Source organism: Abramis brama (genome assembly GCF_963993115.1).
Source record: "Abramis brama genome assembly, chromosome: 15".
Taxonomy (NCBI): domain Eukaryota; kingdom Metazoa; phylum Chordata; class Actinopteri; order Cypriniformes; family Leuciscidae; genus Abramis; species Abramis brama.
This window is the reverse complement of record NC_139977.1, coordinates 26919348-26944108: the sequence shown is the minus strand read 5'-3', so window position 1 is coordinate 26944108 and position 24761 is coordinate 26919348. Positions and strand designations below refer to the sequence as shown.

At 38.3% G+C, this 24761-nt stretch overlaps 2 protein-coding genes across 7 annotated transcripts; one reads left to right on the top strand and one right to left on the bottom strand.

Moving 5' to 3' along the window:
- Nucleotides 1-36: 36 nt before the first annotated feature.
- On the bottom strand, nucleotides 37-6977 carry grp (gastrin-releasing peptide). The gene is made up of 3 exons (XM_084136735.1): nucleotides 6901-6977; nucleotides 1270-1550; nucleotides 37-219 (listed from the first exon to the last, which is right to left on the bottom strand). The coding sequence occupies exons 2-3, from the start codon at nucleotides 1540-1542 to the stop codon at nucleotides 166-168; spliced, it is 327 nt and encodes a 108-aa protein (XP_083992861.1). The 5' UTR covers nucleotides 1543-1550; nucleotides 6901-6977; the 3' UTR covers nucleotides 37-165.
- A 68-nt stretch (nucleotides 6978-7045) lies between these two features.
- znf532 (zinc finger protein 532) lies at nucleotides 7046-24159 on the top strand. 6 transcript variants are annotated; one of them, XM_084136733.1, is made up of 11 exons: nucleotides 7046-7415; nucleotides 7666-7726; nucleotides 12691-12889; nucleotides 13015-14989; nucleotides 15906-16087; nucleotides 16751-16927; nucleotides 18011-18173; nucleotides 18786-19097; nucleotides 19267-19379; nucleotides 19544-19685; nucleotides 22081-24159. In XM_084136733.1, exons 3-11 carry the CDS (start codon nucleotides 12744-12746, stop codon nucleotides 22597-22599), a joined length of 3729 nt encoding a protein of 1242 aa, XP_083992859.1. In that variant the 5' UTR covers nucleotides 7046-7415; nucleotides 7666-7726; nucleotides 12691-12743; the 3' UTR covers nucleotides 22600-24159. The 6 variants fall into 6 exon arrangements, with proteins under 6 accessions (XP_083992859.1, XP_083992856.1, XP_083992858.1 ...); XM_084136730.1 differs by having other exon boundaries at nucleotides 7282-7415; nucleotides 12691-14989; XM_084136732.1 differs by lacking the exons at nucleotides 7046-7415; nucleotides 7666-7726 and adding an exon at nucleotides 9932-10018 and having other exon boundaries at nucleotides 12691-14989.
- The last annotated feature ends 602 nt before the right edge of the window (nucleotides 24160-24761 follow it).

Sequence of the window (24761 nt, the reverse complement as noted above, 5' to 3'; positions counted from 1 at the left end):
TTAAATATACAGAATGATGACACTCGGTTTATGTGTATTTCATTGAGATAGTGACATACAAAAATATAACATGCTTATTTATATGTTGTGGAATAAAGTGATTTGTATTTGACAGAGCCAGTTGACAAGTGAACTTCAAACCACAGTCTTTCGTCCAGTTTGTCCTCAGCTTTGGTTGTCATCCTGCATTCTCAAAGCCTTTAGCAAGAAGTCCTCAACCTGTATGTGAAATATATACAAAAATAAACATTCTTACAGTATAGAAGAAACAAATTAAGGACAAAAAACAAAGTAATTATATTTACTAGCTACTAATTACATCTTCAATAGTGTAATTAAATTGCTGTACTAATTACTCTCTATTGCATTATTTTTAACATTAGACGTAAATTTTGTTGTTAAATCCACTATTGTTCTATAATCTATGTAAGGGATAATGTAGCGAGGCGGTTGTTATAGCGAATAACAACCCCGACAGGCTGAACGGGACCTTGAATCAGCCTGAAGGGGTTGTTATTCGCTATAACAACCGCCTCGCTATACATTATCCCGCTTATTACATGGCTACCTACAAAATAAATAAATAATTTGACACAAAATATTGATTTAAAAAGGAGTTTATTGATTTAAAAACGATTGTATTGCTTCCGCTAAAGAAAATAGTCCGTTCCGCGTCCATAGCAACGCTCTGTTTTTCATGGCAACGGTGTGTTATACTTCGCAGCGGTCAAGAAATAACAGACCGCATTCTACATTGGAATTCAACCAAGCCATGTAATAATCAATATTTAATGCAATTACATCAAAAGTAACCAATTAAATTACAGAAAATTTTAAAGCTTTACTTTACTTTACTTTGCTTTACTTTTTCAAGGGAAAAGTAATTGAATTACAGTAATGAATTACTTAGAAATGCATTAAACCCAACAGTGATCATCATTATTTTGTCAAATAAAAACACTAGCCTGTTACCTGTCCTGGTAGCGGGACACTTTTTTATTGCTTTCTTTCCCTATCACATATTTTAGTAATCATCATAAATTCATCAATCGAAAGCTTAAACACTCGAAAATTCATGCTGTGAAAACCATTTCTATGCATGAGAGTTAACAGGTTAATAATAATAATAATGTTTGTTCATTACTGCAGACCAATTATGTGATAAAAAAGCACTATTAGATCAGAACCTTATGCACTTTGCATGCGTTTTGCACGCATTTATGCATGAACATAATGATCTTGTTAAGGATTTAGTTCCTATGTTCTCACCAGTTTGACTTGTCTGTCTCTCTCGTGGTCTTCCTCCCACTGACGTCTCCTGGTCAGCATGCGCTCGAGCAGTTTCGGAGCATCGACCTCCTCTGTGCCATCCTGCGTGCTCTCCTCTCCTGTCCGTCCTCTCATGAGCGCATACAGGAGTGGGGGCAGATGTTTGTTGAATCTTTCCAGCAGCAGATCCTGGTCTGGGGTCGTCATAAAGGTCTTATCATCACCTTCTGATTCCTCTGGTCTGACCTGCTCATCTGTGCTTTTCTTGCCCATTAAGTGCCCTAAAACAAATATAGGTCATTATAGGCTGATTGTTGCTCTGATTTTAAGTAAAATGCATGCTCTTAATATAAATATGACTGAACGTATATGGATTTCATGTGCTTGCAAGTGTGACTGGTCCTATTCCTACCCACTCTGAGCTGGGATCGAACCAGTGTCACATGCATGGGAGGTGGGTACACTAACAAGGACGTTAAAGACTGCAGCCAGCATCAGTTGCTAGTGCTCCTCTTGAGGCCAGGGGAGTGAGATATACTTGAACAGCTGGGCTCTGTTACACTCGGGTCACGGCACCAATGTGACTGGTCCTACTCTTACAGCTCAGAGCGGGATTCAAACCAGAGTCACTGTCATTGGAGGCGGGCGCACTAACAATGACACTAAAAAACCACAGCCTCAAGAGTCAGTCGCTAGTGTGCTTCTTGAGGCCGGGGAAGCGAGTTTTACTTGAACAGCTCTTTTAATAACTGGCCTCTGTTACACTCACCCCCCTAAACCTCACTCCCATCCGGGTCACGGCACCAATGTGACTGGTCCTACTCTTACAGCTCAGAGCGGGATTCAAACCAGAGTCACCGTCATAGGAGGTGGGCGCACTAATAAGAACACTAAAAACCGCAGCTTCTAGTGTCAGTCGCTAGTGCGCCTCCTGAGACTGGGGGAGTGAGGTTTACACACACAGCTACTCGATGGCCTCCATTACACAAGCAAAAAGCATAACAATGCAGATTACGTATATCTTGAATCTAGTCTGGTATTAATGTGCAAAGAAAATGTAATTTGAGCCAAAATTATCCATAATTCCTTCTATTCATCATGTAAAGATAGACTTCATGAGAAATTGTTGAATACAACACGAGTTCAGTAGCAGAGAATACATCTCAACAGAACTCAAAAACAGAATCAGAAGAACATATCATATTATACCTTCTTATCTTAGCAAATTCATCACACAAACATACAAAAAGCCAGTTGCACATCTCCTATTTTCATCCAGTTAAGATACAGGTGTTAGTCTGCTCTTTACACCCCATGGATCCACTTTCACTCATCAGTCTCAAAGCTTGAGTGACACTTGAGCGTTTTGCAATCACTCCAGATATACATAATACACGCACTTAATAAACTTCCACTGGTATGTTTAATCAAGTGGTTTACATTGTTATCATTGCCTATAGTTATACTGATTTAATTTACTGTAAACTCTTAAAGCATTTCTTCAGTTTTTCAATGGTTTGCATGCAGCTCCGTTCAGCAACAAATCTTTTTATCCAGAACCATTTTTGCGTATATGTTTTTTTGGAGATCAACAATTCTAGAGGTTACATTATAGGTCCTGTAGATCAGCATATTTGTTTCTAAAAAATGTAGAATTCTTTAAAATTGATATTTTACAATTTTATTGAATTTTATGTTTTAATTTAATAGCTTATATTTGATAACAGCCTGTTATTGTACACATCTTACTACTTATTTGTATAAAAAATACACTTCTTGCTTACTTTGACTTCAATTCTCAACATTCAGTATTTAAGCACAACAGTGATTCTACGCATTTAATAGAATTTTCTATTTAAAAAAGTAACAAATGTAAATGCAGAGTAGCTTGTTTTGGATTTTTAAAATATGCAGGATAACTGCTGCGTTATGTAATGTAACATCAATTTAAATGCATTTACTCGGCTCCAAAACCGAGTATAGGCTATTATATAGCTACATATGACTCAAACTTATAGGCTATTGTTGTTTTTGGTTTGGGAAAATTAAAAATAAGATTTTCACTCACCAACAGCCCAGTGATTTCCGCGTGGATAAACTTTTCCAATTGGTTGTGCGTCTGATGCAAACACACCACAGAGTACAACAACCAGAATCATGGACACCACTAATCTGTATCTCCATACGAGGCACATAACGCCCATATAAGACTCAAGTCTCTTCACCTTCCTTGATCAGTAGGCTACTCCTGTAACTACTCGTACAGTTATTGCTAGTAGAGGCCCCAGTAATGGTGCATTTGGATAATCAGTTCATTTATATACTCCCGTGACGACGAAGACCACTTAGAAAGTGAAAGAAAATGACGCGATAATTTCCTGCGCTATAGAGAGAAATTGTCGTGCCAATGTCTGGATGGTTCGTGAGGGTGTTACGCTGAAAGTTTAATGCCCCCTCCCAGGGGTTCTGCGTCAGTATCTTGATGGGTTAGGCTACTTGATATAATATAAAATAAAATAAACAGAATGTCATGTTGAGCTAACCTGTCATTATCTCAGCCACGGGCTATTATGCTCCCCAAGACAGATTAAATGTGAAGTGTCATCGGTATTTCATTAGATGTGGGGTAAAAATAACTTGTAAATGGCTCCTTATTGTTTTCTCCTGCAGTTGCTTTATGTCATAGGAAAATGGTGATAAAAAAAAAAAACAGTTGGCTAATTTAACTGGTCTCCCATTCTGACCAGCTAAATTGTGCACAAAACTCCTGTAAAACCAGCCAACAGTCAAGATAAGGGGAGTTTTTTATTTATTTATTTATTTTTATGAATAATGAGGTTCCTGGTAATGGACACTGCAGCCTAAAGCTGTCAACAGATCTCCAGTTACAAATCTGTTTATATTATAATACAGATGAATTTAAGACATTAGGCAATACATAAAACACTGGTTGGTTCTGCAGAAAGCTTTTTTCGTCACCGTCATCTTCTTCTTGTGTGTGTGTGTGTGTGTGTGTGTGGACCTGGTAAACCCTACTGGGACCTACAAAGATAGTGATTTTTGACCTTGTATAGGGACATTTTTTGTCCCCATGAGGAAAACAGTTTATAAATCATAAGTGTGTTTTTGAATATGTAAAAAATGCAGAAAGTTTTCTGTAAGGGTTGTGTTAGGATTAAGGTTAGGATATATAGAATGTACAGTTTGAACAGTATTAAAATTAGTATGTCTATGGAAAGTTCTCATAAAACGTGAAAACCCAGTTTTTTGGTGTGTGTGTAAATAAAATGACTATAAAAATGGTCCCAAAACCCCAGTTAGTGCCATACAAAGGACTGCACACAATTATGAAATAAGGAGTTCATATATTGCAGACAGCTACTGTAAAAAAGGCATTATAGTGGATGAAGTGAAAGCTTATAACTACCTAAGCTTAAATACCACAGCGAAGAAGGTACACACAACTCTGTCCATCAATGTAAAGTGCTTGGTGCAGATAATTGGGAGAAGAATTAAGAATTTTTGAGGACAGTAAGCGTGATGAAATTACTTGGCACTTTTCAATGATATCCGCTGTTAATTTCACATCTCTCACCCAGCAAACAATGGCAGAATGGAAGTTCCTGCAAAGTCCACAAACAAGCATGTAATGCCATGGATAATAAGAAAAGCCTCAATAAAATTTAAATAGTGTTAATTACATGGCAAACACTGTTCATGCCTGCATTCAATGTCACTGAAGGAGAACAACATCCCTGAAAACCCCCTCAAAACCTGTATTGTTCTGTAAATCAGAAAGAACAGATGCGCTTTGATGCTTGTGGTTTCACTTGGATGGAAAAACCAACAAGTGAACAATGCATGCATGCAGATGAGGCGATGTGCGTGCTTTTCTGTGAGTTATCATATTGCGATAATATTGACGGATGTGTTTAAAGATATAATAGTTCAGGATAGTGTGACCCAGATAGCAAAAGCCTAAAAGTATGGATAAGACCTCAAAGGCAGTTTTGTAAACAATCCAGCAAAAAGCAGGACGGGCAAGGTGGATTTCTCATGCTGTCGTTTACGTCATCATAATGGCTAATTCATGAAATGAAGTTGAAAGTCAAAAGAGAAATGTTAGGTTATAAAAGTGAGTGGAATTAATTATTTGAAAAATCTTGCAAATCAAAGTATACTTTACATATATGTTGCGTTAAATGTATCTTAATGAACTAAAATATTTGCAAGATATAAATAATAGATCAATGTGTCACAATTGGTCTAAAACACACACACACACACACACACACACACACACACACACACACACACACACACACACACACACACACAAAAATATATATATATATATATATACTAGACCTAACTGCAGACAGTATTACCCTGCAACCCATAAAATGTAATTTATGCAAATAAACACAGCATCACTTTCACCACTAGATGGAACTATTTGGTTTCATTTGAAGGTTACCAACTACATTAGGCTACACTAACTAGTCTGGTGGCCTATCTGTTGTTGAGAGGACGTCAGTTTACAAGGACAAAAACTTCCATATGGCACTTATGTAATAATAATAATACACACCGATGATAATAATAAAAGCCCAGTCACAGCTGATTATGGTAATGTTGATAATGCTCTGATTATTTGATTTCATCATGTAAAAAACAGCATTTATTTGCAATATTGCAAATTGATGTAGGCCTATATAGACTGCATTTAAAATCACAATTAAAAGGACAATTATTAATCAAAATGATTCATGGGTAAGTGTGGCACAAAACCAACAATCCACTAAATGTTCCAGCATTTCGCCACTCGCCATAATAAAGTCATTTTAATACGTGGTCTTGTGGTCTTGTTTCGAGATATATGATCTCAGATCATTAACCAACCGTAGATTTTCTTTATCCAAGTGCGGTAAATCAATTGCTCGTATGAGTCGGATCTTTTCAATGAATCAGTTGAACCGGTTCACATAGCCGATCTTTCATCCTACTGAACCGACAGAACGAATGTTTCACGAAACAGAGGTCCGATAATTTCTCGAGTCAGCTCCTCAAAACAAAACCTCAAGTCACACATTCAAAAGAGATCCGGATTAAGTGAAAAATAACTTTTTGCCAAACACCACAAAAGTTACAAAAAAAAAGATTAGGAAATCGGTTATTTCAGCTTGATAGTACTAGTGTTGCCTTCTGTGAATATCTAGGTTCTAAAATAAATACTTCTGAATCTGAATCAAGGCTGCAACAAACTTCACCAGGACACATAAAATAACACTTTATAAAAAACGTAATAAATGTGATGCTACGCTGGAAGTACGTATGACGCAATTGCGTCATGACGTAAAAGAATCCCTGAATCATTTTTGGAAATGATCTGTTCAAAAGAGCCGATTTGTTGAATCATGCCGCTGCGAAAATCGCAAGGGCTTGTGGGATTGACGGTCACAAAAAAGCTCAGCTCGCAACATTAAAGCAGTGAAGTTCAAAAAACGAGATTATATAACGCAAATGTTCGTTCCATACCGAAACCTTTAAGAAACGCGCAGCAATATATAGGCAAGCTTTGAGAGAACACTTCCCAATAAATAATAATACAAAAAACGGTATTTTTTTTACCGTTAAAAAGAGCGAATAAATACTCCGCGGTGGGCGAGATATTCGTGGTGGCATCATAGTACGTTCTGCTACTCAAATGTTCAATGTTGCATCTGGCAGTGTTATTACACAATTTGAGGAATCAATAGGACACAGGCGGTCATGTGACTGCGCTTACATCTCGGGGGGTGGGCAGCAACCTCTCCATGTTACTGCTGTATTCGGCGGGGGGAAAGCCATGCATTCTCGATCATTTTAGAGCAGTGCTGTCATGAGGGCTTCTTGCACCCATGAGCAACGTTTTGCAATGCTTTTTGACAGCACTGCAATGTATTCCTGAGTCCCTCTTTCATGCATACTGATGATGTCTGTCATTCTAGGTTGTGCTGTGCATCGCTGAATTTGGTGGTGCAACAGCAAGAATCATGGCTGGCCTTCTTGCTTTTGATATTTGCCTTTGCTGCCCTGCTGAGAAGAAGAGCCCTCACATGCAAGCTTTTAATTGAGACAAAGCTCTTTCTTACAAAAACCCACAGGTAGGTCAGCATCTGTTCTTTGCTCTTTGAATTGATACTTCTGATAGCTGTCATTGTGGAAGGCCAAGAGGGTTGCTGATAATGGGGTGTAGTGTGGAGAGTATAGGCTACATTACATGCATTTATTTACCATAGCATTGCTGCCGTCATGGTTTTCTGGTTTTATGATTGGAGGTTTTTGTTAGCTGGACTTTAAATCTGTTGGTTTTTTATGCAATAGCTACATGCATTCATATTCTTCTCATTCCAGAAATCATCAGAAGTGAACCTCCCTGTAAATGATTCAGGGTCCAAGGCTAAAGAATACTCTGGTAGGCCACAATGAACAACCACCAAAGTTTTCTTTATTAAACACAAGAAATGATCATCATTTTCTTTGAATATTTTTTTTTTTTAATATTCCATTAGAGTAGAAATATCCCCATTTTTATTTAAAGTCAAAATTAAATCGAAATGGACCCCATTTACTTTATTGGTAATGATCCTTTGAGAAAATGCCTATATTTAATAAAAATGTATTAATATATTTATATAAAGTAAATATATTTAATTGATTTTATATCTTATATTTAATCGAAATGATGTAACTTGCTCATCCTGTGAAACGATTTCACTGCTGATGTCATCACTTAGGCCGTGCAAACTTTAAAAATAACTTTTTAGGCATTGTGTTTATGTAAACTCGCTTTCGGTTTGGCTGCATACTGGTACGTAACGCCCACTTTTCACAATACGGTCAATTCCCAAATGGATAAAATCGAGTCCCGTCCTGGATTTTTTCTCATTGAATATTGAATATTCAGTTAACAATATTGTTTGTGATAATTAATTATAATTGGAATATAACTTTATCCATTTTTATTTAAAGTCAACAGGAAATCAAAATGGACCCCATTTACTTTCTTCATACATGTCTTGCTCATGTTATAGATTATTTTTTTGGACAAAAACGTCTTTGTAATATTAAAGGTGGATTGTGTAATATTTAGGAGGATCTGTTGACAGAAATGCAATATCATATGCATAACTATGTTTTGAGTTACATAATGAACCGTTATGTTTTTATTACCTTAGAACGAGCCATTTCTACACATTAAGTCGCCATTTTGCGCCACTATGTTTCTACAGTAGCCCTAAACGGACAAACTACTACAGAGCGCGTTTCGTCACTACGTTGTTCTTCGTGCAAAGAAGCTAGCTAAAGTCAGCGAATAAAACACTGACACAGTGATGAAAAAGTAACAATAATATTTGCAATAGCATATCGTTTTACTGAAAAATTAAGTAAACATAATTTCTTAATTTATCTTTGTAAAGAAACTTCATTGCTTAACTGGCTACTCTCTGCTGTCTCAGACGACGACATCTCTTCCTGACAGCCACCGTAACTTCTGTTGGTTGCAATTCGTAACCTCACCACTAGATGCCGCTAAAATGAACACACTGCACCTTTAAATCAAAATGCTGTAACTTGCTTATCCTGTGAAATGACTTTACTACCAATGTCATCACATAGGCCGTGCAACGCTATTAGATAGTGCTAAACGATAGCCAAACATTTTGTATTATTAAACTATTTTTTGGCATTGTGTTTTTGTAAACTCACATTTGTTTCGACTGCATACTGGTACGTATGAATGAATGAAATCTATATGAATATTGTTTTAAATGGATATACATCAGATTAGTAGTGCAATAGGTTGCAAATGGAAACTCATGTTGACTTTGAAGAAAAATAACAAAACGGAATTTGCTTTGTGACTCATGAGTTCATAAGTTCATGGGCTAGTCTTTCTAGTGTTGGTAATAGCGTTTGGTTGGTTTTGACTTTAGTATTTTCTGCTTTTTTAAGTGTCTCAGATTAGTTTGTTTGCTTGGCAAAGGCCTAGTAGAAGAAACAAGAACATCTAGTGCTTTTTTTTTTAATAAATGGTGCCACAGCGTCATAAATTAGAAAACATCCACAACCATTGAATGATTATTGTAGATCATGTCACTAAAGAGGTTCTTTTTTTTATTCTTAATTTCATCATTATTTTTTTGTAATATGCCTGAGCCAATAGGATTGAATGTTTCTGTATGCACATGCATGAAAAAACCACACGCATACGTGATTCGACTGCGTTCTATCTTCAATCTAGCCAACGCCATCATGGGCCTTTGTTCTCTAAGCAAACGTCACTCCAGAAGAGCTTCCCTTCTCCCCTTACACCCCTCCTTCCAGTCCCGTCTCATATTCCCTCATTATTTCTCCACCTCTCCACTGCCTATTTTTCTCGTCACTCAGTCTTTCTCCTCAAATCTGTTTGTCTTCTTTGGCTGCAGCAGCTGGTTGCAGTCTCGAGCCAGAGTCTCATCCCGCATCCCCCTCCCCCCCACGAGTGCACGCAAAGACAAAAGGCCAGGGCTGCTTGTCAGAACACTGCCCCCTTCCTCCCTGCGCTGCCGTGCATCTGCAGAGGAGAGAATGACCTATAGAACAGGAACCAGCAGGCTCATAGTGAAGAAAAAAAATCACACTCATACAGAATGGGGCCTGGCTGGACTGACGTCTTGCATAAGCCTTTCCACGAAGATTCCCGGTAGTAGGGCCGAGAAGCGGGGTAGGGCGAGAGCCTACTTTTTCCCTGTTTGTGTGTCTCTGTGTGTGTGTTTTTATACGTGTCACGGCCTTTGTTTTCTCTCTCGTTTGGCAGAGACCGGACACGGTTGCCCAGGGCTGGAGGATTAGGGGACGAGCAGCTGATTTTAATTGACAAAGATCCGTGTTTCTCACTGGTTTTCCGGGGAAAACACGAGAGGAGGAAGCAGGGACACTGGCTAGAAGAGAGGAACAGGGACCATGGAGAGAGTGAGGGAGAGAGAGAGAGGGAGAGGGGAGGCAGAGAAGGAAGTAGAAACAGTCCAGTGCTGCAGAATGGGGTAAAAGCGAGAGGCACAATCAAAAAGAGGTCAGGTACCGAGCCTGTTTAAATTCTACTTGCTGTCTCTGTGTCTTGTTTTCTTCTGTCAGGAAACTGTGCTCATCTTGTGGTTTTGGTTTACACAGTGCTTGTGGTTTTCCTTTGGAATGTGCATCTGCTTTTTGGCTTTTCATTTTTCCTTCTCTCGTCCATCCATCCATCCATATAAACCAGCTCTGAGCCTCTGGTGTGCATGTATTTTTCATAAACGTCTTCCATAGTCTGTGTTTCTCAGGCCTAGCGTTTGATTCAGCTCGGCAACGTGAATTGCACACGCATTCTGAACACAAACCTCTTCGATAATATTAACACACACTCTAAGCAGGAATATTTTGCAGGAATATTGAAGATTTGATGAAGAAACTGGCAGCTCCTGTGTCTCCTGTGTGGCTGCACTGCAGCACACACATTATGCAGGGTGACCGGAACCGGCTGAAACCGGTTTGAGGCAGACGAGGAGGCTAGGAAACAATACAGTCACTGTGCTACAGGCAGATAGCCGACTGCTTCATGGCAGCCAAAATGGCAAAGGGGTCTTCAGGAGTGATACAGCCCCGAGCAGGGATGTCAGAAAGACAGTCTTTACACACCTTGAGACGGTTATGCACGTCAGGGTCGGGAGGCAGCCATGAGAACTGAGCAGATATGGTGACCGTGGGTCACTATGTGCTGTTATTCATAGTGGTCACCATCCAGAATGGTCTTTGGCGTGCCATCCCGTGTCCCTCCTGGTGGATCGTTTCTTGATGGGCCCTGCCTAGTGCAAAAAGTGGATTTTTTTTCCCTCTGCTGTCAGGGAGAAAGGAGGAGGAGGAGGAGGGTGGTGGTGTTTTGTTGTGGAGGTGGTAAAAGGAAGGAAGGAAGGAAGAAGGGAAGCAAAGCAAGATTGTTTGCTGTAGTTGTCGGAACAACAAGGGTGAGGAGTGGCTCATTTGCATGTTTCCACTTCTATATGTTTGCATGTGTGTGTGTGTGCGTCTGTGTGTTCACTTTTATTGTGTGTGATATTCTATATTGTTCAAATAATTGGACTACTGCGTCGTACAGTGGCCTGATTTAAAAGGCCTCGGATAGAAACCTGAGAATCACAGTCGTTTTCCTGTGAGCGGCTCCCTCATCTGAAATCAGGCTGCTCGGCTGTAAATGTGTTTAGGCCCCATACTGGCTTTAACAGCTTAATGTCTTTCATTAAAATACTCTTGTCCTTGTGTTATATCTTTTTCTATCTTTTGTTGCTGCTCCTCTGCTTATGTGCCTTACCACATTGGCTCCATTGTGTGTGGGGAAGGCCGTCTTGGCCCTGCATACCCTGTGCGTGCAGATGTTATTAACTGTAATGGAGGCAGGGCTGCAGTGCAGGGGGGGGGATAGCTAACCCTACTAGCACAACACAGCTTTATTTTCCATATATATATATATATATATATATATATATGTATGTATGTATTATATAATTTTTTTTTTTATTCTTCTCTTACCACTTTAAATATTCCAAAATGTTGATGTTCATATGTTGGTTGATTTTTAGTTAGTGCTGATGTTTTAGAATCAACCTTATGGAGGACCAAATCTGTTTTTGTTGTTTGTTTTTTTGCAAAATGTATTATTTACACAATGTGGTCTTCTTAAAATTCGATTTTTTTAAATTATTTTTATATATATTTTTTATATTAATATTTTTTTTAAATTATGTATTTAAGTTATTCATTTCTTTAATAATCTGTAACTGTTATTCTTACATTGTGTTGTTTTTGTATTATACAAATGTATTCATTTATTATTAATATCTCTTTTATTTATTGCTTTTATTTTTGCAGATTTAGTCCTGCATACTAGTACCTATGCAAAAAATGCTTAGGCTTAATAAACAGTTTTCTGTTTCTTTATTTTTTTAATGTTTAGGTTATTTTTTACATGTTGTATTTGGGGCTTTCTTAATATTTTTCAGCACCTTTATATACTGTTTTATTTACTGGTAGACTAAAAGTCCTATACAGAATGTCATGTCCAAATAATTCCAAATTTCCTTTCTTATTTACATGTATTTAACTCAATTTGTATCCCAGTAAGAGTTACTTTTTATAGTATCAACAGATATTTGCATGATAATATAATGATTGTAATGTGCATTTTGGTGCATATATTTTAAATAGTTTTAATGCCTTGAAAAGACATTTTGCACTGGTTGTGGTCATTTTATATATTGCATAGTTCAACGCAAGAATATAATGTTAAAGGCAAGAATACTGGCCATTTTTTATATTTGTAATACAGAGTGTAATATAAAATGTCTTTCCCCTTTTTTTTCAAAGGTGTTTAGCTCATTCTTTTAAGACCATGGGCGACATGAAAACCCCAGACTTTGATGATCTACTTGCAGCCTTTGACATTCCTGACATGGTCGATCCCAAGGCTGCCATTGAGTCCGGCCATGATGATCATGAAGGACAACTCAAACACCATGCCCACCATGAAGAGGATTCCCATGTCTCCTCTGGTCCAGATGTTGGGGTTAGTGTTATTGTTAAGAACGTCCGGAATTTTGATACCACTGAACATCTCTCAGAGAAGGATGTTCATCCTACTGTCGAAAATGGACTGCACAACGGTTTCTTGCCTGTTTCACCCAACAATAGATACAGCAAAGAGAGTGACAAGCTTCAAAAAAGTGAAATCCATGGGATGGCAGGAAATATCTCCACATTCAACCAGTTTAGTCCCATCTCTAGTGCCGAGGAGTTTGATGATGACGACAGGATTGAAGTAGATGACCCTGCCGACAAACAAAGTAATTTACCATTTAGACCAAACCCTCTAACCGGTCTGAGCACAAAGGCTAAAGAGCCTCGTTCTCAACTCACTAAACCAGATGGTCCATCTAGACCAAGAACAAATGGCAACTACAATCATATGAAAGTAGAGAATAGTAGCACTAATGGCACAGTAGAACACTCAAACCTTTATGACTCTCGAAAACCAAGAAAAACTGAGGAGCCCTCCAAAGAAACCTCCAGATCCCAAGAAGCAAATGAGCCTGGAGAACCAGTCGTTGAGTTGAGTGCGACCAACCTCTCCCAAGCCAAGGCCAAATCATCTGCAAAGCTCTCATCCTGCATCGCTGCAATTGCAGCACTCAGTGCAAAGAAAGCTAACACAGAAGCAATGTCTCCAGAATCCCTTGCCACACCTCAAGACTCACCCAGAGAGGCTAAAGAGATCCCTAAGGTTACAGAGAAATCACCAGAGCAGGAGTCAGCTCTGGAGCTTGGCAAGAAGATGCTCTCAAAACAACCCGAGAGTCCTTGCAGTGTTACCAGTGAAAGCAGCAGCAAAGGGTCTCCAGCATCTCCAGCAGGATCCATACCAGTCATTCCCAAAGTCCGCATCAAAACGATCAAGACATCATCAGGGCAGATTAAGAGGACAGTTACCAGAGTCCTGCCCGAGTTTGATCCTGACGTCTTGAAGAAAGGTATTGATTCTTCATCCAATGTTGTCTCTTCTCTGCTTTCCACTCCAATCTCGACTTCTGTTTTCTCATCTCCCACCAGAACAACTTTGCCAACCACAGTAGTAGCTACTTCTGGAGGCTCTGCCATTGAGGTAACTAAACAAATGACCATCAAACCCGTGGCCACTGCCTTCTTACCCGTCTCAGCTGTCAAGACGGCAGGCTCCCAAGTAATTAATCTGAAACTTGCCAACAATACAACTGTAAAAGCCACTGTCATACCGGCGGCATCCGTTCAGAGTGCCAGCAGTGCCATCCTCAAAGCTGCTAATGCCATTCAGCAACAAACTGTCATGGTGCCTGCTTCTAGCCTAACAAACACCAAACTTGTGCCAAAGACAGTCCACCTAACTAACTTAAATCTCTTGCCTCAAAATCCATCAGCAGCTGAGCTCCACCAGGTCCTGACCAAGTCTCAACAACCCATCAAACAAGCCATTTTGGCCCAACAACAACAAAAGAAAGTGTCTCGGGTCCAGGTCCTAACTAGCTCCCAGAGCTCAGTGGTAGAGGCCTTCAATAAGGTTTTGAGTAGCATTAACCCTGTGCCAGTTTATGTACCCAATCTCAGCCCTCCGACTTCTGCCTGTATATATTTACCATCCCGTGGCTACAAGTGCTTGGAATGCGGTGATTCCTTTGCCCTAGAAAAAAGCCTAACTCAGCATTATGACCGTAGAAGTGTTCGCATTGAGGTCACTTGCAATCACTGCGGCAAAAACCTGGTCTTCTACAACAAGTGCAGCCTTCTGTCACATGCTAGAGGACACAAAGACAAAGGGGTTGTCATGCAGTGTTCACATCTCATCTTGAAGCCAATTCCAGCTGACCAGATGATCCTAGCGCCATCATTAACCTCCACCGCTCCCACCTCTTCAGCTAATCTTGGATCTTCCATTGTGGGAAGTCAAGGGAAGGGAAACCCAACCACAGTGATCTCCGCACCCTCTTCAACCCCCGTTGTCGCTGCCATGCCACTGGATAAGGACACCGCCAAGGTCTGCAAATCGAATCTGAAGTGCTTGGAGTGTAGTGAGACATTTCAGGATGAGTCATCTCTTGCAATGCACTACCAGCAGGCTCCTGAGTCAGGTGGACAGGTGAGTGTATGTATTATTTGTGAAGAGTTTTGAGTCTGAGTCCAGGCCAAGACCAGAAGAGGGTAGAGTCCAGTCTTGAGTACTACAACACTGACTTCCTCTTTTATTTACAGAAGTAGTTAAAAGTTGTGTTTAAGGAATAGTTCACCCAAAAATAAATTATTTCATTAATTACTCACCCTCATGTCTATCCAATCCCGTAATACTTTTGTTCATATTCGGAACATAAATAAAGATATTTTTAATGAAATCTGAGAGCTTTCTGTCCCTCCATAGACAGCTATGCAACTACCACTTTGACGATTTTAAGAGTTCATAAAGAGATCGTAAAAGTAATCCATATCAATTTAGCGGAGTAGTCAAAATTTTCTGAAGAGACAAGATCGTTTTATATGATAAACAGATTGAATTTAGGCTTTTATTCACATATAAACATTCATCAACTCACACATCAGTTGTGGTAAACGCAAGCTCAAGCATGTTCGCTTGACGTGCAACAAGAACCAATGAGGTTCATTCAATTGTTATGCAGCACGTTTGAGCTTCTGCAAGAGGTTTGTTCTCACATGTCAAGCATGTTCGGTTAAGTTTCTGTTTATGTTCGCTGATCAATGTTTACTTGTGAATAAAAGCCTAAATTTAATCTGTTCATCATATAAAGGGATTGAGACTCTTCAGAATATTTGGATTAAACCACTCAATTCAATTGGTAGTTGCGTCTATGGAGGGACAGAAAGCTCGTAGATTTAATCAAAAAGATCTTAATTTATGTGCCGAAGATGAACGATGAAGTCTTATGGGTTTTGAAACGACATGAGGGTGAGTAATCAATGACAGAATTTTCGTTTTTGGGTGAACTATCCCTTCAAAGACTTTTTTAAACAATTTGCTTGTGCTTTTCCTTCAACTTAAACAGAAAACCTGCACCATTTGCCAAATGCTACTGCCAAACCAGTGTAGCTTTGCTTCCCATCTGCGGATCCATCAGCACAAGTCTCCATATATCTGCCCTGAATGTGGAGCCATCTGTCGGTCTGTCCATTTTCAGTCCCATGTGACCAAGAACTGCCTGCACTACACGCGCAGAGTGGGCTATCGGTTAGTACTGCATTACTCTCTATAACTGTCAAGGCAAAAACAAGCTCCATGATTCCTAGAAATGGCTTTATTTTTCATGTAAAAGATGTTTGTTTATTTATTTATGCAAAGCAAATGAATACAAAATGGGAGATTTTTAACCTCAGCCGGAGATCAGCAAAACTGTGTAGTTATTTTCACTGACCACTAGGGGTGTAGCAATGAATGATGCCACAATATATCACAATTAAAAAATGCAGCAACATACAGCAGCAACAGGATATGAAAAATTGATTGCAATAAATCATACATTATTTTACAAGAAAAAAGTATAATGGGAGTATCGAGTCACGACTTCAGTGTTGTGTATTGAACCAAATTGTGAGATGAGTGTATCCACCCCTACTGACCTCATTTCTGAGTTGACTTAAAAGCTCCTATTTATGCATAAAACGTGTTGAAATAAAAAATAAAAAAAGCTGCCTAAGTGTTTAATTGGTTTTGAGTGGAACATGAAATGAGGGCTCGTCATGCTTTCAAAATGGCAATCACAGAGCTATTCACTGTTATTATTCTGCCATTCACCCATGATTCATGCCGCATTAAAGGTGACTGGCATCGATTATTGAAACAAAAAAGACGGTTAGAAGAGTAACACTTTCTTTTTTTCTTCTTTGGACATAGCTGTGTTCACTGTAGCATCATCTTCGCTGACGTTGCTGCTCTCAAGTCACACATTCAGGGGTCCCACTGTGAAATCTTCTACAAATGCCCCATCTGCCCCATGGCTTTTAAATCGGCCCCCAGTACACATTCCCACGCCTACACCCAGCATCCAGGAGTTAAAATTGGAGAGCCTAAGTGAGTCATTTCTCTATAAATTTACAGAATTTATAAAATAGTGTGTGATTCATGATATCTTCTTTGTCCGGTTTCTATTTTTCTTTCTTATTGTTCTGAAGGTTGAAAATGTCTTTTTTTTCTTTCTTTTTTTGAGAAACCACATGAAGTAAAGGAAAATGTATAAACAGCCAGTCAATATGCCAAAATAAACCCAAATGGGTCATCTGATTTTATATTCTATTTATTACTTGACAAATGAGTAAATAATAGACATTAAATATTGATTTGAGTTGAAGTAATTGTATTATGTGAGAAGAAACACTGTGATGTGAAACCCACACAGCTGTGTTTTTCTGGGATATGGTCTGTTATACAGTTTGAGCGGTCATTATACAAAAATATTTGACCTCAGAGTGCTACGATAGACCAATCAGAAACAAGTATTTCATAGATCTGGATAATATTGTTTATAGCAGATGATACTATTGGATATTTATGCTTTGTGGATTGTTTTTTCACTAAGGTAAAACACTATCTATCTTCAGTGTTATTTTTCCTATCGTGCAAATGCACGCATGCACTAAACACTGCCATCATTCTGACAAAACAAGCTTGCAGTAATTCTTAGTAGTAGTAGAGAGGAGAGAAACTCAATAGGTGTGTCAAATTGCTTCGTTTAGAACTCATACACCACTGACCTTTTCAGGTGCAGAAAGAAATTATGCACGGTGGCTTTAATTACTGTGCCCTCTCTTTGAACAAGAGGCCTGTCAGCACTTTTAATGAAAAGGCCAGATGGTTTGTTTGCACTTCCTGTGTTACCTGTATCTATGTTGGAAACATGATCAGCTGGTTTATTGACAACGTGAGCGTTTAATGCAGATGTCAGATACATAAATGAGCTGACAAGTTTCCGTATGGCATAATTCCTTCAACACAGCATTTACACTTTAGACAGAGAATGTTTTTGTTTTGTTCGGCCTGAGCTATTTAACCTTGTAATGAGAAGTAGGAATGTACACCTACACAAGTAGGAACAGGCAACCAAATATTTTAGAAAGTACTCTTTTCACTGGCAATGTATTATGTTTTGTTTTGCAGGCTGATCTACAAGTGTTCCATGTGTGACACCGTTTTTACCCAGCAGACTTTGCTCTACACGCACTTTGACCAGCATATATCTAATCAGAAAGTGTCTGTCTTCAAGTGTCCAGATTGTTCGGTGCACTACGCCCAAAAGCAGCTCATGTTGGATCATATTAAAGTAAGGTTAAAATCTGTAAAAAATATATTAAATGTCATTTGCCATAATAAATTGTATTAACAGGTCATTAAAATATTTCAATTAAAATCACACGCATAATATTATATATTGTATGTTTATAGTATTTTTAATTTATATTATATTTATGATATTAATAATATTGTATCTTTATTTATTTTTGCATTATTATTATTATTTTATCCATTATTCTCTATTCATTATTGATTTATACTATTGGAAACAGAAATATTATAGAGCTATTTATTTTTCATATTATGTATCCTATTTAATTTTTATATTTATTATATTTATTTGAATTTTTTTCTCTTTATTTATCAATTTTTCCTTTTTTATTTTATTCATATGTTCTATATATATATATATATACAGTATATATATATATATATACACATATATATACGTACATACATACATACATACATACATTTTAATAAAGTAAATAAATTTACATATAAAATCTTGATATTCATTTTAATTGTTGGCATTTTATTATTATTTACTATTTAATATGAACATTTCTATTTTTTAAATATTCATATTAATTAAAAAAAAATTATAATATATTATAATTTTTTTTTTTTTTTTTTCAAGTCCCTGCATGGCACCTTAAAGACCATCGAGGGCCCTCCAAACCTGGGCATCAATCTCCCTCTCAGCTCCAAACCTACTAATTCCATGAGCCTAAATAACAACAACAACAACAAGGAGAGTGGCTCTATCAACAGCCTTGAAAAGGGAGAGAAGAAGCCAACATCATTGACAAAGAAGAAAAGTAATGGGACAGACCTTCCCAAAAAAGACCCATCGTCCACCTCCTGCCCTGGCTGGACTTGCATGGAGTGCGACCGCTTGTTTACACAGAGAGAAGTCTTCATCGTGCACATGAAAAGAGAGCATGGGAAGGTAAAATATAATGAGAAACAACTCTAATAATTATTACAAACTCAGCTCAGAGAGACCCAGGGCTATAGGAAGTCTGGAAGAAACATTATGAGCTTTAATTGAATGCATGTACATTATTGCACACGTATAGGCATGATTATGATCAATCTTTTTCTTTCTGCTTCACCAGCAACTGAAAAAGCATCCGTGTCGACAGTGTGAAAAGTCCTTCAGTTCCTCTCACAGTTTATGTAGACACAACCGAATCAAACACAAGGGCCTACGGAAGGTCTACTCATGTCTGTGAGTATCATGTACCATTCATGCTTGTGAACTCAGTTCTAGGTCCCTCATGCCTGGAGGGGTCCCTCGGTTTTCATGCTTAAAACACTTAATTTTACTCTAAAGCTAATCACAAACATTTAAACTACCGGTATGTCAAACTGATCTCTCTTGGGTTTTTGCAGACACTGTCCAGAACCTAGTCGCACTTTCACCAAAAGACTGCTGCTAGAGAAACACATTCAGTTGATGCATGGCATCAAAGACACAGAGGCCAAGCTTCCAGCAGATTCCAGCAGCACAGAGGCCACCGTGGACAAAGAGCAGGTAACCACCAGACAGACTAGCACATGTGCATCTGTATTGTCTGGGAATGTTGCTAGTGCATTAGACTAGAGTGTAGTGTAGTACACTACAGTTCAAAAGTTTGGAATCAGGAAGTAGTGTTATTGAAAGAATGCGCTCATCTAGGCTTGCATTTGATCAAAAATGCAGTAAAAACAGTAATGTTGAACTTGTCAAGTATTATTACAATTTAAAAGAACTGTTTTCTATTTTAGCATATTTTCAAATGTAATCTATTCCTGTGATGCAAAGCTGAATTTTCAGCATCATTACTCCAGGTTTAGTGTCACATGATTTGCTGCTCAAGAATCATTTATTTTTTAATGTTAAAAACATTTGTGCTGCTTAATTTTTTAAGCTATGGAAACTGATACATTCTTTGATGAATAGAAGGTTCAAAAGAACCGCATTTGTTTGAAAATGAAATATGTTGATCAATGTAATGCATGCTTGCTATATAAAAGTATTGATTTCTTTAAAAAAAAAACTTTTAACTGTAGTGTATATGAACATGTAATTGATAGTATATTGGTACCATATTGTATTTTAGATTCTTTCATTTATTGATCGATATAGGTCAAAATTGCATATTTAATTGTGCACGCTAATTTTGAGATCCATTAAAATGCTGTGATGCCTTAAAAACCATTGATTTTAGATTTAAAGTTTTTTTTTTTTTTTTAATAATGACTGTCTAACAAAATACTATATATATATATACAGAGAGGAAAATAAGTATTTGAACACCCTGCTATTTTGCAAGTTCTCCCACTTAGAAATCATAAAGGGGTCTGAAATTGTCATCATAGGTGCATGTCCACTGTGAGAGACATAATCTAAAAAAAAAAATCCAGAAATCACAATGTATGATTTTTTAACTATTTATTTGTATGATACAGCTGCAAATAAGTATTTGAACACCTGAGAAAATCAATGTTAATATTTGGTACAGTAGCCTTTGTTTGCAATTACAGAGGTCAAACGTTTCCTGTAGTTTTTCACCAGGTTTGCACACACTGCAGGAGGGATTTTGGCCCACTCCTTCACACAGATCTTCTCTAGATCAGTCAGGTTTCTGGGCTGTCGCTGAGAAACACAGAGTTTGAGCTCCCTCCAAAGATTCTCTATTGGGCTTAGGTCTGGAGACTGGCTAGGCCACGCCAGAACCTTGATATGCTTCTTACAGAGCCACTCCTTGGTTATCCTGGCTGTGTGCTTCGGGTCATTGTCATGTTGGAAGACCCAGCCTCGACCCATCTTCAATGCTCTAACTGAGGGAAGGAGGTTGTTCCCCAAAATCTCGCAATACATGGCCCCGGTCATCCTCTCCTTAATACAGTGCAGTCGCCCTGTCCCATGTGCAGAAAAACACCCCCAAAGCATGATGCTACCACCCCCATGCTTCACAGTAGGGATGGTGTTCTTGGGATGGTACTCATCATTCTTCTTCCTCCAAACACGTTTAGTGGAATTTTGACCAAAAAGTTCTATTTTGGTCTCATCTGACCACATGACTTTCTCCCATGACTCCTCTGGATCATCCAAATGGTCATTGGCAAACTTAAGACGGGCCTTGACATGTGCTGGTTTAAGCAGGGGAACCTTCCGTGCCATGCATGATTTCAAACCATGACGTCTTAGTGTATTACCAACAGTAACCTTGGAAACGGTGGTCCCAGCTCTTTTCAGGTCATTGACCAGCTCCTCCCGTGTAGTTCTGGGCTGATTTCTCACCTTTCTTAGGATCATTGAGACCCCACGAGGTGAGATCTTGCATGGAGTCCCAGTCCGAGGGAGATTGACAGTCATGTTTAGCTTCTTCCATTTTCTAATGATTGCTCCAACAGTGGACCTTTTTTCACCAAGCTGCTTGGCAATTTCCCCGTAGCCCTTTCCAGCCTTGTGGAGGTGTACAATTTTGTCTCTAGTGTCTTTGGACAGCTCTTTGGTCTTGGCCATGTTAGTAGTTGGATTCTTACTGATTGTATGGGGTGGACAGGTGTCTTTATGCAGCTAACAACCTCAAACAGGTGCATCTAATGCAGATGTATCATACAAATAAATAGTTCAAAAATCATACATTGTGATTTCTGGATTTTTTTTATTTAGATTATGTCTCTCACATTGGACATGCACCTACGATGACAATTTCAGACCCCTCCATGATTTCCAAGTGGGAGAACTTGCAAAATAGCAGGGTGTTCAAATACTTATTTTCCTCACTGTATATATATATATCTGGCATCCATCTGCATGAAACTAACATGAACATTGAAATTATTATCAGCTTCTCATTATCAACCAGAATTTTTAAAGTTCAGTGCATTCTAAATATTTTTGCATTGCATAAAGCATTGTTGTTGTTTTGTATCCTCAGTTACCCAGTCCTAAACGAAAGCACCACTCTGAAGATGAGGATGCCGAGAGGGAAGAGGAAGTGGAGGAGGCCGGAGGGGACGTGACTCCTGGTAAAAGGTCCAAGAGCTCATCCTCACAACCTCTAAAGAAGCTAAAGATCAATGTCTTCAAAACACACAAATGCGCCGTGTGTAGCTTCACCACCGAGGACATTGTGAGTTTCCACGAACACATTCCTCAGCACAAGACCGACGTCTCGTCCTTCCAGTGCCGAGAATGCGGCCTGTGCTACACCTCGCACCACTCCCTGTCCCGACACCTGTTCATCGTGCACAAGATGAAGGAAGCCCAAGGACTCGGACGCCACAACGGTCAGCAGGAGAACACTCCAAACCCAGAGGCCAACGACGGCATCCCAGATACTCAATGTAAAGTGTGTTCAAAAACATTTGAAACGGAGGGAGCCTTAAACACACACATGCGGACACACGGAATGGCCTTCATTAAGTCCAAACAGCTGAGCGCAGCTGAGAAGTAAGAGCGAGGTAGCGCCCCCTAGTGGATGGATGATGGTTTGCAAGGAATTATTTGTTTGTATGTTGTCATAGAGAACGTGTTGTATTCCTTCACTCTGGCCTCTTTGTATGCTCATTTGTTGTGCATACGTATACATATATATAAATATACATATATATACAAAATGTATAAATCTATACACACAGAATGTGTGTTTAAAGATATGTAATATATTAAAAACTGATTTATGTGTATTTAATTATCTATGAGAAAACATTTTGTATACTTTATGATAGATGTTTGTATGCGTGTTGGATAGACCTTTTTTATAGATTTTTTTTTATTTTCTATTTTAGACTGTTCTCGTTGTCTTCTCGTGGGAACAGATACTGTCCAAAACAGCTGTGTCAGTCTTGGGATGCACTTTCGGTCCTAATTCCCGAACTGCTGCTAAAAAAAAAAAAGTGCACAGAATGTCACAGTTACACTTCTCAATGAGGCATTTTGCACTCCTAAAGGACAATCAGTCCACAACTTACAACACAAGCAGGAAAAGCATCTCCTAAAGCGGCCGAAAATAGCGTTTGACTGAAGAATTGGTCATGGAATTGAGCCTGAAAGCTTCTGTTCTGTCAATTTAGTTGTCCATTTAAAGCTACTATAATTTAGCACTACAGAAGAACAAGACAACAAGAAAGTAGTTCTTTAAATCTATATATCTCTGCCACTGCCAAGAGGTCGTGTTGAATCAATATGTGCTTTTTTTACTTTAAAGTGTCGTCACACCCGGACGATTCTCCTCCCTTCATTTCTTCTCAGGCAGCTTGTTCCAAATCATAACTTTGAGTTATTTTTGATTGCATTTTGTATTATTCACATACTGTGGGTCAGCTTTGGCCTGTTATCAAGAACCATATTTCAAATTGATGCCCATTTAATTTTGAGGTTCTTTGGGAAGCTTTTATTTGTCATTTGAATCCAAATAAGTTCATTTATAAGTTCCTTCCCTATAGTTCGTGACACCCCACTCGTAGTTTTCTCATTCATGAAATCAGTAAATCATAAGTGCTTATATACTACACATTGTGGTCAAGTGCCTCCGGCGCTCAAAAGCAACGTCCTTATGTTTTTTGTTATTTTTTTAGCAACATGTTATGGAAAATTCTCAAGTATAATGTTCCACGCACTCACATGCTTAGTGGGATAAAAGTGGGGGCGGGGGCGGGAGCAACAAATGCTGCCTTTACTATAAATGAATGTTTTGGTCATGTGAATCGAGCTGTACAATTTTTTTTTTTGCTTTTTTCTACCCCTCCAACTCAGCTGTAGCATTTAATTTCACCGTTTCACTTCATGATGAGCTCAGTCGTTCTTTTTTTTTAATTTGTCCTTGATTCCATCTCGAACCGCTGTATTTTGCTCTCCTTTTCCTTTGGATATACGAGGACGCATATGTGCATGAGAGAAGCCATTCACAGTGGTTGTTCTGTTTTATAGAATGTCTTGCTGATGTTCGGTAGACCTTGTTCTATGTTTGTGCAAAAAAACCTGTTATCATTAATAAATGATACATAAACAGGAATATTCAGTTCACATTTATTTGTATAGCACTTTTCACAATACATATTGTTTTAAAGCAGCTTTACAGAAAATGCATGCGTCTTCTATATTACAATTTAGAGTGATCTGTTATCAGAGGTGACTGTGTCCAAGTTATGTATTTCAGAAATGTACATATACAAATCACAGTTAGCTAAAAATGTATTCATTTAAACAATGTAATAATTTAAGGCAGAAACAATGAGCTCATTGAAGTAATGAATACATATTCATTATCCTAATGAACTATCCTATATATCCTAATGATTAGTATATATAGAAAATATAGCATTGGTGCATGTTGATTCAGAATATCTTAGTGTTATGGAGTTTGTATACTTCAGAAATTCATTCAATCTATTTTAATTAGCTGAAAAGCATTTTTGTGTCGCTGGTCTTGGTCACCATTGTTACAAACAAATTAAAAGTCAGTATTCTCAGAATAAGGGATCAGTGTGAATAAGGGACGCTACAGTGTGATTTATGCGTTCATGTTGGCAGGGGTGACATTGACTATAATGTAACTAAAATAAATCACACTGTACCCTAACTCTCAAAATAATTAATTGGTTTGAGTAGGGCAAA

Bases quoted from the DNA above. Each gene is read 5' to 3' on its own strand.
- znf532 (XM_084136730.1), top strand. From the start codon at position 12,716: ATGGGCGACATGAAAACCCCAGACTTTGATGATCTACTTGCAGCCTTT. The intron at 19,380-19,543 runs GTGAGTATCATG...GGGTTTTTGCAG, and splicing joins CGGAAGGTCTACTCATGTCT to ACACTGTCCAGAACCTAGTC. The intron at 19,686-22,080 runs GTAACCACCAGA...TTGTATCCTCAG, and splicing joins CCACCGTGGACAAAGAGCAG to TTACCCAGTCCTAAACGAAA.
- grp (XM_084136735.1), bottom strand. From the start codon at position 1,542: ATGGGCAAGAAAAGCACAGATGAGCAGGTCAGACCAGAGGAATCAGAA. The intron at 220-1,269 runs GTGAGAACATAG...TTTCACATACAG, and splicing joins GAGACAGACAAGTCAAACTG to GTTGAGGACTTCTTGCTAAA.